Below are 15,191 nucleotides of genomic sequence, written 5' to 3'. Positions count from 1 at the left end.
TTCTGACGAGTCCTGTGTCGCTTGGGTGGGTGGGGTCAGTGTGTAAAAGTGGGAGGTGGGGGTTGGGGTGTGGAGATTTTTTTTCTTTTGGATGCCCTGAGGTTAAGGGGTGGGGTTTGGAGGTGTGGGGCGTTGTCATGTGGATAAAATTATGAGTTTTGGATTCCTTTGGTTGCTTGGATTAGAGTGGGTGTGTGTGCTGTGGGGTTGGCTGATTCTGAACATGTGCAAGCAGTCTGCAAAACTGTGTTAGTTGTTTGCTCTTCTACCATACACTCTGCAGTATAGGCTCAGACACTGTGCACCCTATCGTTTGCGGACAGTGAATGAGTTGATTGACAGTTTGGGCTCCTGCAGTATTTTGAACACTCTGTGTCGGGAGCCCGCGTTGTTGGTATGCTTCATGATTCCGAAACCAGATTTCCTCGAGGCCTCTGAAACAATTTAAAGATCGCCTCTCCATCATCTGTATTACTGTGAGAATTGACATAGGACTCCGGGGCTGTGCTGCGAGATGAGCCGGGTCAGGCGGATGTCTGGTTCTCCGTGTTGTTGTGCCTGTGACAGTGAGAATAGACAGCAACCTGAGACTCACAGGCCTGTTTGTTTCCTGTTAGTGCAGTTGATCACATTTCACTGGCCAGGACGTACAAGAACCAAGCATCATGGGAGAGTGGCAATCTTGGGAGTCTGGGAGGAATGCATGTGTGTGTGTGTGTGTGTGTGTTCTCTTTTAATTTTGACTATTGATGTATGCCTAATTCTTGGACAGAAAAAAAACCTTTAGGCTATATATCTGCCGGAGTGTTTGCATGCAAATTGCATCAAAGCTAATGAGGTAGGTAATTTCCTGCACACGCAGAGACAAAAAAGTCAAAAGTTCAACCTCCGTTCAAGCTTTGTAAACATTTTATCTCACAGGCCATTCTGAAACATCAAGATGAAGGAAATGGCTTTGGTTTGGAATATGTTTGATTTTTAATGTGTGTGTGTGTGTGTGTGTGTGTGTGTGTGTGTGTGTCAAGGAACTAGTGCTCGAGCAGCTTGTCTCTAACACTGGCCTGTAAGTTAGCATTCCACTGCAGGAGGCCTGACCGATACTGCTTTCACTTGTATTACTTTTATCGGTCGTAACACGTGGACGGGGCAGAATGGCAGTAAAAGCTGTTGGTAGGGAAGAGTGTAGAAGGGCTGCTTTTATTTGAAAGTTTTTTCCTGCTCACCTTTCTGTAAAGGAGAGAGATAAACCTCACGGTAAAGGTATGTGAGTAAATGATCGTATCTACTCACTCTCTGTGTGTGTGTAGTGTGTGTGTGTGTGTGTGTGTGTGCACGCCTAGCTGGGGCTAATTAAGTATTGCAACACAGTACAGTCTGTGGCCTCTCAAAGAAAAATATTGACAACTCCATAGAAATGTCTAGCGTTTGTGCGTTTGATAAGCACTCCCTTTCCATATCAAGTTTCGCACAAAGGAATTTCTACCATATGTGATCATCCATCCCTTTTATCGGCCGCTCATTCCCTGTGATCTCGCTCTGCCGGCTCGCTCTCTGTGCTGTGCTGTCATTCCCTCTGTATGCGGTGTCATGTTGAGCTGTTCTGTGTGATGTTGTTGCCACATCAGATGGGCTGTTGCTCCCCAGCAGAGTTTGTGTTTGCCGTCTAAATAGCGAATGAGTAATGGTGGTAGGGGGCAGCCAGGTCAGCGGCAGAGGAGGGGAGAGCAGGGCAGGGTTGGGGCTTTGTTAAGAAAAGCAGGAATTCTTCCGGCTGGCAGATGAAGTCAGTGCATTCCTCCAAAGCAGCTCCCCTATAGGCAGCCAGTGGAGCACAGCCAGGCTCTGAATGAAGGGCAAGATAATGGAGGGGCTCAGTATTAAACACCTCCCATTGAGAACCAGAGAGACGGACAGAAAGAGAACGCCATCTGTCTGACTGTGGGTGAGGAGTTGTCTTTTACCCACCTAGGCTACAATGTTTTGTTTACTTTGCCAAGTTCCATAGATAGTCCTCTTACTGCCCGAGGCCTTTTGCTTTTTATGAGCGCTGCGGTATATTATTACCTCGTTTTGAAGCATATCCTTAAAAGTACAGAGAGAGGGAGCGCTGAACATAATGACATTCATTTAGGTTAAACCAGCAAAAACCTGCTGCACAGACCGGTGCTAGGCTACCTGCTGCTCCACTCTCTGAAGTCTGATGAGACCCAGTTCTGGTCCTGCTGAGAGGGATCAAACTGGATCACACACACACACACATACACTCATAAATGAACAGACACATACACGCACATGCTCACACACATTCATGCATGTGTCCTGCCTCTCTCTGTTTCTACACACACAAACATCCTCTCCCAAACACAGACACACTTGAGTTGTTCCAGTTTCCCTGTCCGTTCCCCTCGGCAGTAAGCTATCATAACGGCTTTGAAGGAGGGTAGCAGAGCGTTTAATTGGGTTACAGATTGGCATTTATGCTCCCAGGTCCACAAGATACCGCTGGGGCTCTTAACTAACCACTGGGAACTTAACAAAATGCTACACTGCTCTACCCCCTGGGCTGCTGGGCTGGAAATCTACAACTCGGTGACGCTCTCACTCAGCACAGCACAATTGACGTCAATACTGTTTGGTATAGAAACTGGCACCCTGGATATTCAGCAGAAGACGGCTAATAAGAAGGGGTGCTGTGTATGTGACAGCTGCCGACGGGTTGTGTTTAAATTAGCAACACGTTGCGTCATACGCTGGGGTGGGATTACGTCATGATCTACAACTATGCAAAAGTTTTGACTTTGTTGCTTATGGCTTTGTTTTTGCACCGTGGAATTATTTCCAAACTGTACTTCACAAACTGTATGTTACCCCTGCCAACACACCTTTGTTTCTTGATCCAGACAAGTCCGTTCCGGGGATCTGGGAATCAGGATCTCTTGATTGCATCGACACACATCTCTAACCAGTCTTTTTCTTCTGTCCATCTCTTACAGAGTCAGTGCCATGCAGCGTTGAGCTGAATCAAGCCAAGCCGAGCTGATCTGATCTGATCTGAAGACCATCTTACTCCTCACCCTGCCCTGCCCGGTCCCACATGGAGCTGAAAGTGTGGGTGGACGGAGTGGTGCGGGTGGTGTGCGGCCTATCGGAGGAGACTTCCTGCCAGGATGTGGTCATCGCTCTGGCCCAGGCCATCGGTGAGTACCTCAAGCTCACTTCCTGCTCTGAAATCATTGTGTCACCATGTTCTGATGGAAGCCTCATTTCACACTGTGCACCTTGTTTGTCTCCTTGATGCACAGTTCATCTAAAGGCCTAAAATGAGTATATAGCTGAGCGATGCGATGAGAACTTGATGCAGGCATAACAACATTACCTGTACAAGTCGGAGTTGCAGTAATCCTGTTTTGCGTTCACCTTTTCATTCTCCACTGACCTAAATGAAGTGCTCTACCGGATCGTCTGGCGGTCAGTTTGGAATGGAGCCGGCGCTCCATCCCTGTATCCTCAGGCTGTACTCAAGCCATACGCTGCGGCAGCATTGAACAACTCAACTCCAGATTTAGCACTCTCCTCCTTCCATGAGTGAGCTGCCTGCCAAGTCATTAGGGAGGGTTTGTCCTAATTTCAGGGTCCTTGTGGAAACTTTTTATATGTTGTGCAAGTCTTATACAGCAGCCTTTTATTCCCATTCTCAGTGGTAAGGAGCGAGAGATATTGGCGTCAACATAATGTGCCTGATGTCATTTTCTCACTCATCATGACTTGTGTGGAACCTTTGGGAGGAGTCAAACTCACAGCCATAATTAGACTGAAGGAGAAAAAAGCTCTCACAAGGAAATTCACAGACAGATTGGATTTCTGCAATATTATTTTTGAGAAAGACTAGTGGAGTCATGCAGCTCTTTCTTCTTTTTTCTTTCAAGGTAATATGGCGGTATTTCAGATAAGGTGCTTTGGTGTGTGTTGTTTCTGTGCATTGGTTCTATTTCTTTGCCCTGACTGTCTCTCTCTCTCTCTCTATCCCCAGGTCAGACAGGCCGTTATGTTCTGATCCAGCGTCTTAGGGACACAGAGAGGCAGCTGCTGGCCACAGAGAGGCCTCTGGAGTCTCTGGCTAAGCTAGGCCAACATGGCAGCGAAGTTCAGTTCTTCCTGCGCCGCACTGGCCCTAGCAGCAGTGACGGACCTGGGTCTAAACAAGACAGAACAACCCCTGTCCCCTTGCCCAAACATCCAGAGCCAGAGCCTTCCAAACGCAACCAGCCCAAGAAGGCCCTCACCTTCAACCTGGGTCCATCCACCTCTCCGAGAAGCAAAGCCAAGCAGTTCAGGAGGTCTCCTCGGGACTCCCCGGAGCAGAGAGCCTCCCCCTCCCCTTCTCCCAGCCCTGTATCCCCTCATGTGCCATCCCCCTCGCCCTCACCACCTGCAGGCCCGTCCAAAGAGGAGGTCTTCCGGCAGGTTCTTCAACAACAGGAGAGACTGAGGGCCATCGAGGCCCAGCTAGAAGTACTAGAGAGGGAGTCACGTGCCTGGGAGCGTCCCTCCCCATCCCCCTGTCCCTCACCAGTCTCTGATGCTCGCTTCCAGGAAGAGATGGATGCTCTGGAGATAGCGGTGCGGAGGAACCAGGGCGAGCTGGCCCACGAGCAGTTCTGGGAGGAGGAGCTACAAGCGGAGGCGGAGAGGGAGCGAGGAATGAGGAGAAGGCTGGGGGAGCTCCACGGCAAGATGGACGACTGCGGGCGGCGGCTCCACGACTTCTCGGTTCGCTCTGCTCAGCTGGAGCAAGAGATACAACGGGAGAGCCAAGCGGACGGGCTCCGAGCTGGGAGAGCCAACGGGCCCGAGGAGTCCCTCGATGCTGTGAAGTCAGAGCTTCAGACCCGGGAGAAGCATGGGACGGAGCTGGAGGAGCAGCTATCTGAGACTGACAAGGCTCTGGGGAAGGCCGAGTCTCTGCTGCAGGTAAGGAGAGAGGTCAGGGTTCTGGAGAAAGGGCTGTAAGTCCACATCAGCCCTTGTGCTGTCACTAGAGAGGTCTAGTACAGACCCTCTTCTACCTATCCTATCCACCGTATCCCTCTCCTACCTGCATACTGCAGCAGACACACACCAGTGCAGAGACACTCAGAAATAATGATAAAAAGGAAACATAATTTACTGTGATGATTTAACAAATTAATTAATATTTATAAGAACAAGGAACAAGAAATCATGATAACATGAATGCTGTATACTCAGATCCTACCTTGTATGAATATGTTGGAGCAAACTGTTGGAAGCACTGTTTTAAGTCTAGCTGAACTGGTTTGGCAGGTAGGATCTATTCTGTGAGTTCAGAGCACATGGTTACTCATGGTGTTTATATTACATTGACAGTATCTACATATCCTTGTATCTGTATATGGAAAAATGAGAATAAAGAGGATTGTTTCGTAGGACAATGGCCCCTTTTATTGGATCACCTGGGCCTCAACTTGTTGAGGATTGTGGTGTCATTGTTTGTTCGTTTACATTTGGTGGTTGTTGTCATAGATATGAATGTTGTTGTGTGCTGTATCCTCAGAATAAAAGCCTAACCCAGTTTGAAGTGAAACTCGAGTTTCCTCATAATCCACATGAAACCTGAGACTCGAGTTATCCACTTTCTGGAGCCGAGGCACAGACTAGTTCCACCCAGAGGAGTGAAGAAAATTATATCCCCCTTTTATTGTGGTCTGGTTGATGGTGTTGTTTCCAATGTTTTGTTGCAAGGAAATAGACCGCACCGTGAAAATGTTTGTAGTCAATGTTCCTGAAAGTTTTTAATGTTTTAGTTTTTGCATTTGCCACAGTTTTCATTAGGAAAGACCATCAGGACTGTAAGACCATTGCATCCCATTCCCATCCCACTGGGGTCCAAGTAATTGCTGTGTGCCATTGGCTACAAAACTGATTAAAACGAATGAAATGAAATGAAGCTCCTTTGCGTTTCAGTCAATCATCTTAACAGGAGAGTGTTTGCCTCGGGAGTGAACTCGGGACGGATTTAGTGCCTGGTCTATGAAGCTTAGGAAGGGATGTTGTGGAACAGAGGGACTGTGCGTTATGGTCAAGTTGCATGTTAAGTAGGTAATCACTAGAATCTGCTGATACAGAAAGGAGCCTGCGGTTTTCACACATAGTATGTATCATCATGTCCATCATAACGTGGCACTTATCAGTAAGATTTACCACCCAGGCAGTTGGCGCCTGGAACAAATTGCATGCCAAATATGTTTTTTTAAAATGACATGTCAACACTGGTAATAGAAGACAGTGTAATAAAGCTCCATTCATTGTTCCTTCATGGCAAGAGGTGTCTGCCTGACACTGTCAGGCGACTGATTGGATGAGTTGAGGCACGCCTGCCAGCAGAGTGTTTAAGTGTTGGTGGTGATGAGCACAGCCTTCCTGTCATTAGGCTAATGGAGGCAGACCTGCAGGTGTGAAATGCCTCAGCAGGCTGCCTCTATCCAGCATCAATTACACACACAGACTCTGGCCGTGGGGACGGGGGGGCTACAGCAGGCCGCTGCTGCTCCCTGTACTGTGCAGACACATCGATTAAGCACAAATGGATAGTCGATTAGGGCTGATTGACCGGCTTGTTTGTGTGCATCAAAGTTTAATCTACGGGTGTAAGGGTGATGCCAGTGTCTTGACGGAGCTCCTCTCTGCACTCCACCTTATCAATAATCAGAGCTGATATATATCTTTCCCTCTGGCGTCTGGTTAACAAGACAACTTTGAAATACAACAGACAAATGTGCATTGTTATTGTATCCACCCCATAGCTATGCCGCAGGCTTTTTGGAATGTGATGGAGTCAGGAGGCTACAGATGGTAGTTGCGGGACTTGGATGATTCAGTGTTGCTGAATGGTCTGATGATGACTGATAGGAGATGCTGTCCAGCGCTAGTGTTGTAGACTCTGCTGCCCCCTCATGGCCAAAAGAGACTGTGAATTTACACAGTAATACGGGCTAAAGGCAACATAGAGTTGTGCTTAATAAAATACTGCTGTAGGTGTCCTATTATTAGTACTGTCATTAAAACCATGCAATTCAGCATTACATCTGCTGATGTTAATTAAGAGACATATTAGGCTCATGCCATTTTTTACAGGCTACATCCACTTCCATTCACACTGATACAAGGTGTCAAGGTTTAGTGAGTAGGGGTTGACTGAGATGAGCCCACAAACTTACTCTCTGCTCTCGCCTGCTCCCTGCTCTCTTCCTCCCAGACCAAGCAGGATGAGCTGGAGGAGCTGAATAAGGAGCTGAGGCAGTGTAACCTGCAGCAGTTTATTCAACAGACGGGTGTCCTGCCAGCACACACCCACTCACGCACAGACCTTCAGGAGCAACTGGACCAGCTAGAACTGGCACATCTACTGCAGGAGGGATACAGGAATGGAGGTATGGACACAAACGGACAGAGACAAACATGGAAATAAAAGCAGACATACATTGATGCATTGATGATCGGCGCCCTAAACCCCTTTTTTCTCCCCTCCAGGCCTCAGTGTTGTTCCGTTGGAGTCACCGCCTCGCCCCACTGCCAAACAGTTCCTGGGACATCCACGCAACCTGCAGAACCCTCTGGTGTCCAGTCTCAACCCTGAGGGTGTGTATGTGTGAGACCCTGCTGCTCCCCAAGCCCATCCCGCCCCGCCCCGCTCCTCTCCTCTCCTGCCCTGCCCGCCCCCCTGGCCCCACAGCCCCTTGCCCTCCCTACTTTCTGTCCCGGCTTGGTTGGGTTCATACGTTACGGCTACAGCCTTCTGTTCTGGTGTCGGGTAGTGGAGGCGTCTGCATGGTGGAGGTCCCTTCTTCTTCTCAGCAGCTTCTCCTTGTGCTCCTCCTTTAAAGGCAATCCCCTCGCTGACAGACTGTCTCTCGCAGCTAACTCTCTAAGCCTTCTGCTGATTCCTGTCCCTAACTTGCTTTACAGTCGATTTAATCTGCTGTAGATCCACATCCCCTTTTCTACCCTTTATGATTTATAAGCTTTATCTTAATTCTCTGTGTCTACCCGCCCCTGTGTTTTCCTCTCCACCCCCCACCCAGCCTCTCTCACTGTTTACTTCTGGACTAACAGTAGCTGCTCTGGTTTTACTTTCATGCAGCTGGGAACTCCTTCCTAATTCCCCTCTGTGACACAGAGTGACCTTCCCACCCTCAAGTCAACAACCTTCTATCGTCAGCTGCTTATCACTATAAATAAGCTGTATAACCATGTAACACTTCGCACTGGGGAATGGCTGTAACAGACATTCTGATTGTAGTGGTGTTTTTATACTGTGACATGGAAAGATAAGAGACCAATGTCATTTAAGTTTGCCTTTTATGTATGGATATTATTTATATGTAAGGGGGGTATATCTATACAATGCCTTGTACTTTGGTGACGCTTGACTTCCAAAGAGCAAGAGCCTTTCGCGGAGGGCTCTGCAAAATGTATTGCACTGTCCCATTCTCTTCCTGTGTGAAGCCTTGGCCCTTATTTGACTTCAGAGAAATGTATCTTTCTGTTGTATTTGAAGTTGTGCGGGAGCTTATAGCTTTAGCCAATCTATTTTTGTCAAGCTCCGTATCGTTAGAAGGAATACATTTCAAAAGTAGTGTAAAAGGGCCATGGTTTGTCGAGATGTCTTTATTTTTTTCTTTTCCTCAGTTGGGACGGATGCCCCTGGTTCTTTGCCGTCATCACACCTAACATTTGACCTGTCATAACTTGCATTGTGCCTCGGCATACTGTAGATTTAGGTTGAGCTTACTCACCTAAGTCCTAATAATAAACATTATGTGAACGAGCAAAGCTGTTGTCAGTGCTTTGGGCTTCTTTGTTCCCATTATCCATAATTGACAATCCAAACAGCCCTAAAGTAATATTTATTATAGCACTTAGCATTTCATCATATCTTTCTCCATCATGCTGACAGGTCAAAATGATGTGTGTTTGAGTGTGCTCTCTCCTTCCTATTTGCTGTGTGGTGTTTCTTTGTGGGATTATACAGCCTCTCCTCACTCTGGAGTCTCCAGACATCTCAGTACTTGTTATAGAGGCATGCTTGAAACAAATACTGTCCCAGAACACTGGTTTTTGATCTGATCTGTGATCGGATTGTCAAATTACTTCAATCACAGCCCACAACCTCACTAGAGGGTAAAGGAAATAATCTAATATCTGGTCTTGTGTCAGTGATCTGGGACAACATCTGTTCCTGATAGGCATGCGTGAATATCTTTATTGACCCAGGTCTCTCCTGCCGTATCTTAGCCGAAAAAGTGTTTTCTAAACCAAACCAAACAAAGGGATCATCACCCCCCGCTTATTTTTGTGTGTCTTGCAGTCCTGACATCCCGAGAGTCGTCATGGAGATAAAACATGGACCGCAGGGCCAAGGGAAACATGTTCACTGTTCTGTCACCGTCACCTCATATTTAACCCCTTTCTTTGTAACTGTTGTCATTATCCAATCTACCATTATATACATACTGTATATACGTAAGACAAATATATTTACAGCATTTTGCTACTGTAAACACTGCAAAGTATATGTATGAAATGTAAAATAATGTAGGAAACTTTTACTTAGAGCAATTATTACTATGACTGTGTATTTAAATATAATAAAAAAAATATGTGCATTGTGTTTTAGGTAACTTGTTGTGGTGTAATTGTCTTTTATAATCACTTAGTTCTCAATACCCTTTTTATGGAACCACATCCTATTATTATCTTCTTGGTTGACTGATACATTAAAAGGGAATGGAGGTGCAGTGCATCAGGAATTCCCTGTAGTGAATAATTAACATGCCAGTGTACACACTTTATAAAAATCCCAGTTCTATGAAAACCCCTATGTGAAATGCATTATGAATATATTATAGGCACTGAAAAATGTATGCTCTCCTCATTACTCGTGGTACAGTGAGTCCTATAATTTCAAAGGCAGTATTCACAGGTGGCTGATAGAAAGTGTTCGCAAAGTGCATCCTTGGGTGCAGAAGGAAATGGGGTAAACATCCTGGCATCACCAGCTGCTGCTGTCATGGGTGAGGCAGCACAGTATATCTATAAAGCATATGACTTAACCTGCTGCCAAGAAGACACAGGACCAGACTGCTGACCTGTGAGCATTTGAGAAGCCTGACTAGCAACCTATAGAGATTTAAATGCACATGCTTGGATAGTTTTGATGCTCCTCATATGCGTCCGTGCTATTAATGTGAAGAGCGGCGTCTTCAATCCCAGAACATGTTGGATTCTTAGACCTCACTATGAATGAACCTTTTCCCCCTCTCTCTCTCTTTAATGTGAAAAGAAAGCAACTCGTCTTTTTGTTACTTGCTGGCCCCTAAATGTGTTTGTGATAAAAATCAGCCTGGAACGAAAGGACAAACGCGCACCATTACACAACTCTGGGCTTCCACGTTACACATTCCACTTTCTTCCTCCACTCCCCTGCCTGTTTGTTTACCCTGGAGAGTAAATATGCTGGCCGTCTTGCTGAGTGACGTGAACTTCCCCAGCGCTCTGGCTAACCCAGCACCGAAACCCTGTGGAGCTCTATAAATACTTTCTCCTGCTCACACTTGTCAGGTAGAATCACAAGCCAAGCACGTATATATTTACATTTCTATCTATATCTACACATATGTATACCAAGAGCTGGATTTATTTTTTCTGCCAATCTCATCCTTTTTACTTATGCTAATGTTGTTAACTCCTGCCTATGAGTTTAGTGTTAAGGAGAAGTATATACGCGAGAGGGACAGTTTTGATAGTAAGATTAATTATGTACAATTGGATTACAGAGATAAGATTTGAAGCTGTCTGGCTTGGCAGGGGTTAGATAAGCTCCAAATCCTTGCAAGTTCCTACTGTCTGGACAAGCCCGTGGCCTGGTGCAACTCTGCTGACGCCTACCTGTGAACCTGAGGGCTAGTACACACACACACATACACACACACACACACACACAAAGTCAAACCACAGTCTTTCTCTTTGATTTTCTCACCAACCGGCACACACACTCACTGACAGAGATGCTGGGAAATAGTAGGGTCTCACTGACAATGCTCAGGTCATGTGACCATTTTAATGAGAAGTAGAAAAAAGAAGACACTGATGATAGAAAAAAAATATATATAGTATATTCCTGAAATGTATGTATCGCTTGAGCTTTCAGGTCAGTGAAGTTTTATCTGAACTTTATCTCTCTTTATCTTTAATCTTTAGATATAACCATAGGCCTTTGATACTCTCCTTTTGCACATGCGTTATTCTGTTCAGTTATGCACATAATATGCACAGCGATACACATCCAACCTCACCCACTTAAATTCTAACCCCCGAGGACGCCACTCTCGTCAACAGGAGAACATTAACAGATTATGGTGATGTTTCAGGACACCATGCTGAGGGAATTATTTTTGCTCATAAGTACAATGCCGCTCCAAATCTACTTTGGATGGCCCAGATTGAGTGAGGAGAGGGGTCCCGAAGCTGAATTTTGACCACTTTTCGATTCAGAGATATAAAATATTGCTGTGTAGATCACTAATCGATATGAATTCACAGAGAGCACAGGGTGTGTCAGAGTTTGACATCGTGTTGTATTCACAAACGGTGTTGCATGTTGGGAAAGAGCCCTCTTGATGTGGAGAAGAGTGAGCATCTGCACGTCCACATTACGATGATGAATGGACCACGAGTTAATGAGTCTGACATACTGCACTTATCTATTCCTCTGTGTCACATTGAGTCATAATGTACCAGAGGCAATAAACCGTCCTCACTGACAGCATGTGAAGGCTTTAAATGGTGAAACAGAAAATAAGATAGCTGAATTGATTTGAGCACAAAAATTTACTCGGCACTTTAGGGATACTTTTTACATACACACAAATGGTACAGATGGATACAGGATACAGCAGGGGTTCTTAAACATTTTCAACTAGATGCACATTAGATCACAGACCCCCAACTGATAGGATTTTCCTCCATGGAACAGATGTGTGTTGCTGCATATGATTTACAGAATGGGACAACTGCTTTTACTAGTTGGTGAGATAACAGTGGGCAGTGTGAAACCTCAGAACAGTCATTCCTATATCATTCTCTCACTGTCCTATCCTCAAATCAAATTAAAGTGAAGTTATGGTAATTCTCATTTATTGCCAGAGGACCCACTGGAAACTCTTCAAGAACCCCTGGGGGGGCCCAACCTCACTTTGGGAACTAGTTTGTTATAGGACGATGACGGTGATGATTATAATGATGATTATCTTTGCTAAACCAAACAGAAACTGAAAGAAAGACTCACCAGCAGTCTTGACAGTAGGTGGCATTAGAGAGGTCAGCTCCATAAGAAGGCAATGTATAAGCTACTGGCTCTAAGTAGGGTGGCTGTACATAGAAGGGAGTACGTACAGTACACAGGGAGACCACTGGGAGGGAGGGAGGGCAGGCATCATGAGCAGACCTATCCCAACAATGTGCATAGGACATGATGAACTGCTGGCAGATATAAGGGGCCTTGTCCGGCTGTGGCTGGTCTTGAACGGGCCAAGTGTGAGAGAGAGGTTTTCCCAAAACCAGGTTAGCCGCTGTCACACGCACAGTGGAACTGGGAACTGGCACAATGTGCGTTAGTCAGTGGCTTACCTGCTTTTAGATCTCAAAGATTATAGCGCCAACCCGACCAAACACGATCTGTGGAGCAATACACACAAAGGCTGTGTAACAAAACAGTAATTAATCAGCCAGAATTACATGACAAATGTAGGCGAATAGTATCTCCTTTTCATGTCATTATAGCTAGAATATTTTGGATAGATTAAAAAATATACACAGCTCTGAATTATATAGGCCTAAGCTTAAAATAGATCTTATTTATTAAGTTGCCAAATATCGTACATCCCCAATTATGATGAACGAAACTACAGTATTAGAAATGTCAGCTGGCTTGGTCCATGATATCAAAATTCTACATGAATTTGCTTTTCTGAAATATTTGGCATGTTTTCAATCTCACCTGTCATGAACAAGTTCCAAAATGGACAATAATTAGGATACATCTAAAAAACTGTAAAGCAATTTGTATACTGCATCGTAGAAATTTTGATATATGCATCAACACCTTATTGACGGAATAAAGAATTATGGCAGATAAAGGGAGCTACTTACCAGTCCCAAGTTTTCTTTTGGAAGATTTTTTAAAGAAAGAAATCTTGTACTGACGCCGACAGGAGCCTGTATGCCATGCATCCAAACACTGAAAATGTTTTTTCTCCAAAAATAAATCATAGTTCATTATCAAAGTTAGGTGCATTTTAGGAATACAGTGTACACCGACGCAGAAGTTGAGTTCACTTGCACTACCCCAACCCTGCCCACTCCCCTGCATCTGCAACCTGACCTGGTTATGCAAATTGAAAAGAAACTGGCATCATTTATAACCAGTGGGTTGCCCAGTTGGACTTAAATGACCCGCCCATCAAAGACAACTGACGAATGAAAACACCCAGGAGGCGGGCTTTACACACCCAGTGTGTTTAGTAGATTTTTAGAGTTATAGTTGGGGTGCGGCGCGTTCAGTTTTGCACGTCGTACATTAGGAATGAACCATTTCAGCCTCGACACTTTCCCGTCCTGGCCGATTATTTATCGCAAATGCCAACGCGACAAATGTTCCTTTCGCCTTAAATAAACCTTGTGATGCGACAGTTGCTGTTGGAGGCGGACAAAGTGTGTTTTAAGGCGGTTTGAGAAAGGACGCCTCTACCCCTACAGTTGAAAGTGGTTGAACTCGGCTTACTTGTGTACAGTGTTGCCATGAGGAGAGTGTGGCTGTGCACGTACCAAGGATGCAGCATGACAGTGTGATCTGATGATGAGGATGATGATGATACAGACATCACTCAGCCTATGTAGCCTACCTATCCTCCTCATAGGAGTGGTCACTTACAATAGGTAACATTATGAACAACTCTAATATATATAACTCAAATATATATAACGGAATTTGAATTATATCACTTTAAATTTAATTGATAGCGAGTTTGTGAATCAATTAACCCTTTAAGTTTCACAACAATTGAATAATAATAATGATAATAATAATAGGCTAATAATCATCATCATAATTATAATAATAATCGGGAATAAAAGGGATGATATACAAATATAACAAAACTATAATAGTACTATAATTAGGCTACTAGTATTGTAGTGATACCATAGGAAAGTCCTTATAGGAATATTAGTGACTTTCCTCGGGTTAACTATGAAGAAACACAATACCACATTAATTTAGGATGTAAAACACAAAAATCAGTGAACACAATTGGGTATATAGACCTGCATTTAATCGTTTCAACAAGGGAACATGATGTTCTCACATGTGTACAATAGTCTCCACATAACATATCCTATTCTATAGGCCTATAATTTATTTACTCGGGTTTAGGCCTATCCTGGCTTTTTCCTCTGAGCCATTTTTGACTATTTCCAGCCCTGTGGGGTTATTTAGAGAGAAAGTCCACAGACAGGATACACATTACCTCACGATAGAAAGCAGCAAATCAGGATTACCATGTGTTATGTAACAGCTGTTTTCGTCTATTTACAGTCACCAGTAGGGGGCGACAGAGACTTGATGGCTGTGGACTATTGGTGATGGGCCGGGTGCCTCGTGTGTACAGTCTCATTGGCTCTTACATAAGATATTGTATTCACCACATTACTAAAGTTATAGTCCTTTATAATGTTTCATCCAAATCCACCAGACTTTGGAAGACAGAAGTGAATGAAGTGTCCTATATAAATGTCCCAATGTGCCAATATGCCAATACATATCCCAATACATAAATGTATTGGGATAACTAACAAGCTAGGCCTATTCAAGATTTAGGCCTTGACAGATTTTAAAAACTCGAAATGGATGCATATTTCAGTGATATTGGTAAATAAAAAGTGGGTAAAATATGACCTCACTGTAAGTCAAACAAGCACCAATATAAACAAAAACCAATAATATATTCAGCATTATTTTAGGCTATTTTAAAAGACCCTATTCTCAAAGGGCTTACATCAATTTGATACTAATTAGTGTGATGTGCACTATGAATTAAAGTCATAACTTCAGTCAG

General features: G+C 44.5%; 1 protein-coding gene and 1 long non-coding RNA gene across 5 annotated transcripts in view; one reads left to right on the top strand and one right to left on the bottom strand.

The window, feature by feature from the left end:
* rassf7a (Ras association domain family member 7a) overlaps positions 1-9,698 on the top strand; it is a 30,716-nt gene extending 21,018 nt beyond the window's left edge. For 3 of the 4 annotated variants that reach the window (XM_071895143.2, XM_071895141.2, XM_071895142.2), the window contains exons 2-6: positions 2,996-3,197; positions 4,031-4,971; positions 7,274-7,448; positions 7,549-7,656; positions 9,386-9,698. In XM_071895143.2, the coding sequence (XP_071751244.1) occupies positions 3,095-3,197; positions 4,031-4,971; positions 7,274-7,448; positions 7,549-7,656; positions 9,386-9,417 (1,359 nt within the window). In that variant the 5' untranslated portion in view covers positions 2,996-3,094 and the 3' untranslated portion in view covers positions 9,418-9,698. Of the gene's footprint in view, positions 1-2,993; positions 3,198-4,030; positions 4,972-7,273; positions 7,449-7,548; positions 7,657-9,385 lie in introns of all 4 variants that reach the window. The other variant, XM_078282899.1, reaches the window with a different exon arrangement.
* A 2,190-nt stretch (positions 9,699-11,888) lies between these two features.
* Positions 11,889-13,321, bottom strand: LOC144538577 (uncharacterized). The gene is made up of 2 exons (XR_013504365.1): positions 13,228-13,321; positions 11,889-12,753 (listed from the first exon to the last, which is right to left on the bottom strand). It is a non-coding gene; the product is annotated as an uncharacterized LOC144538577 (long non-coding RNA).
* Between the last annotated feature and the right edge of the window lie 1,870 nt (positions 13,322-15,191).

The sequence above is a fragment of the Centroberyx gerrardi genome, chromosome 4 (genome assembly GCF_048128805.1).
Source record: "Centroberyx gerrardi isolate f3 chromosome 4, fCenGer3.hap1.cur.20231027, whole genome shotgun sequence".
NCBI classification, from domain to species: Eukaryota; Metazoa; Chordata; class Actinopteri; order Beryciformes; family Berycidae; genus Centroberyx; species Centroberyx gerrardi.
The sequence above is the reverse complement of the archived record's forward strand: the minus strand, read 5'-3'. Positions and strand labels throughout refer to the sequence as shown.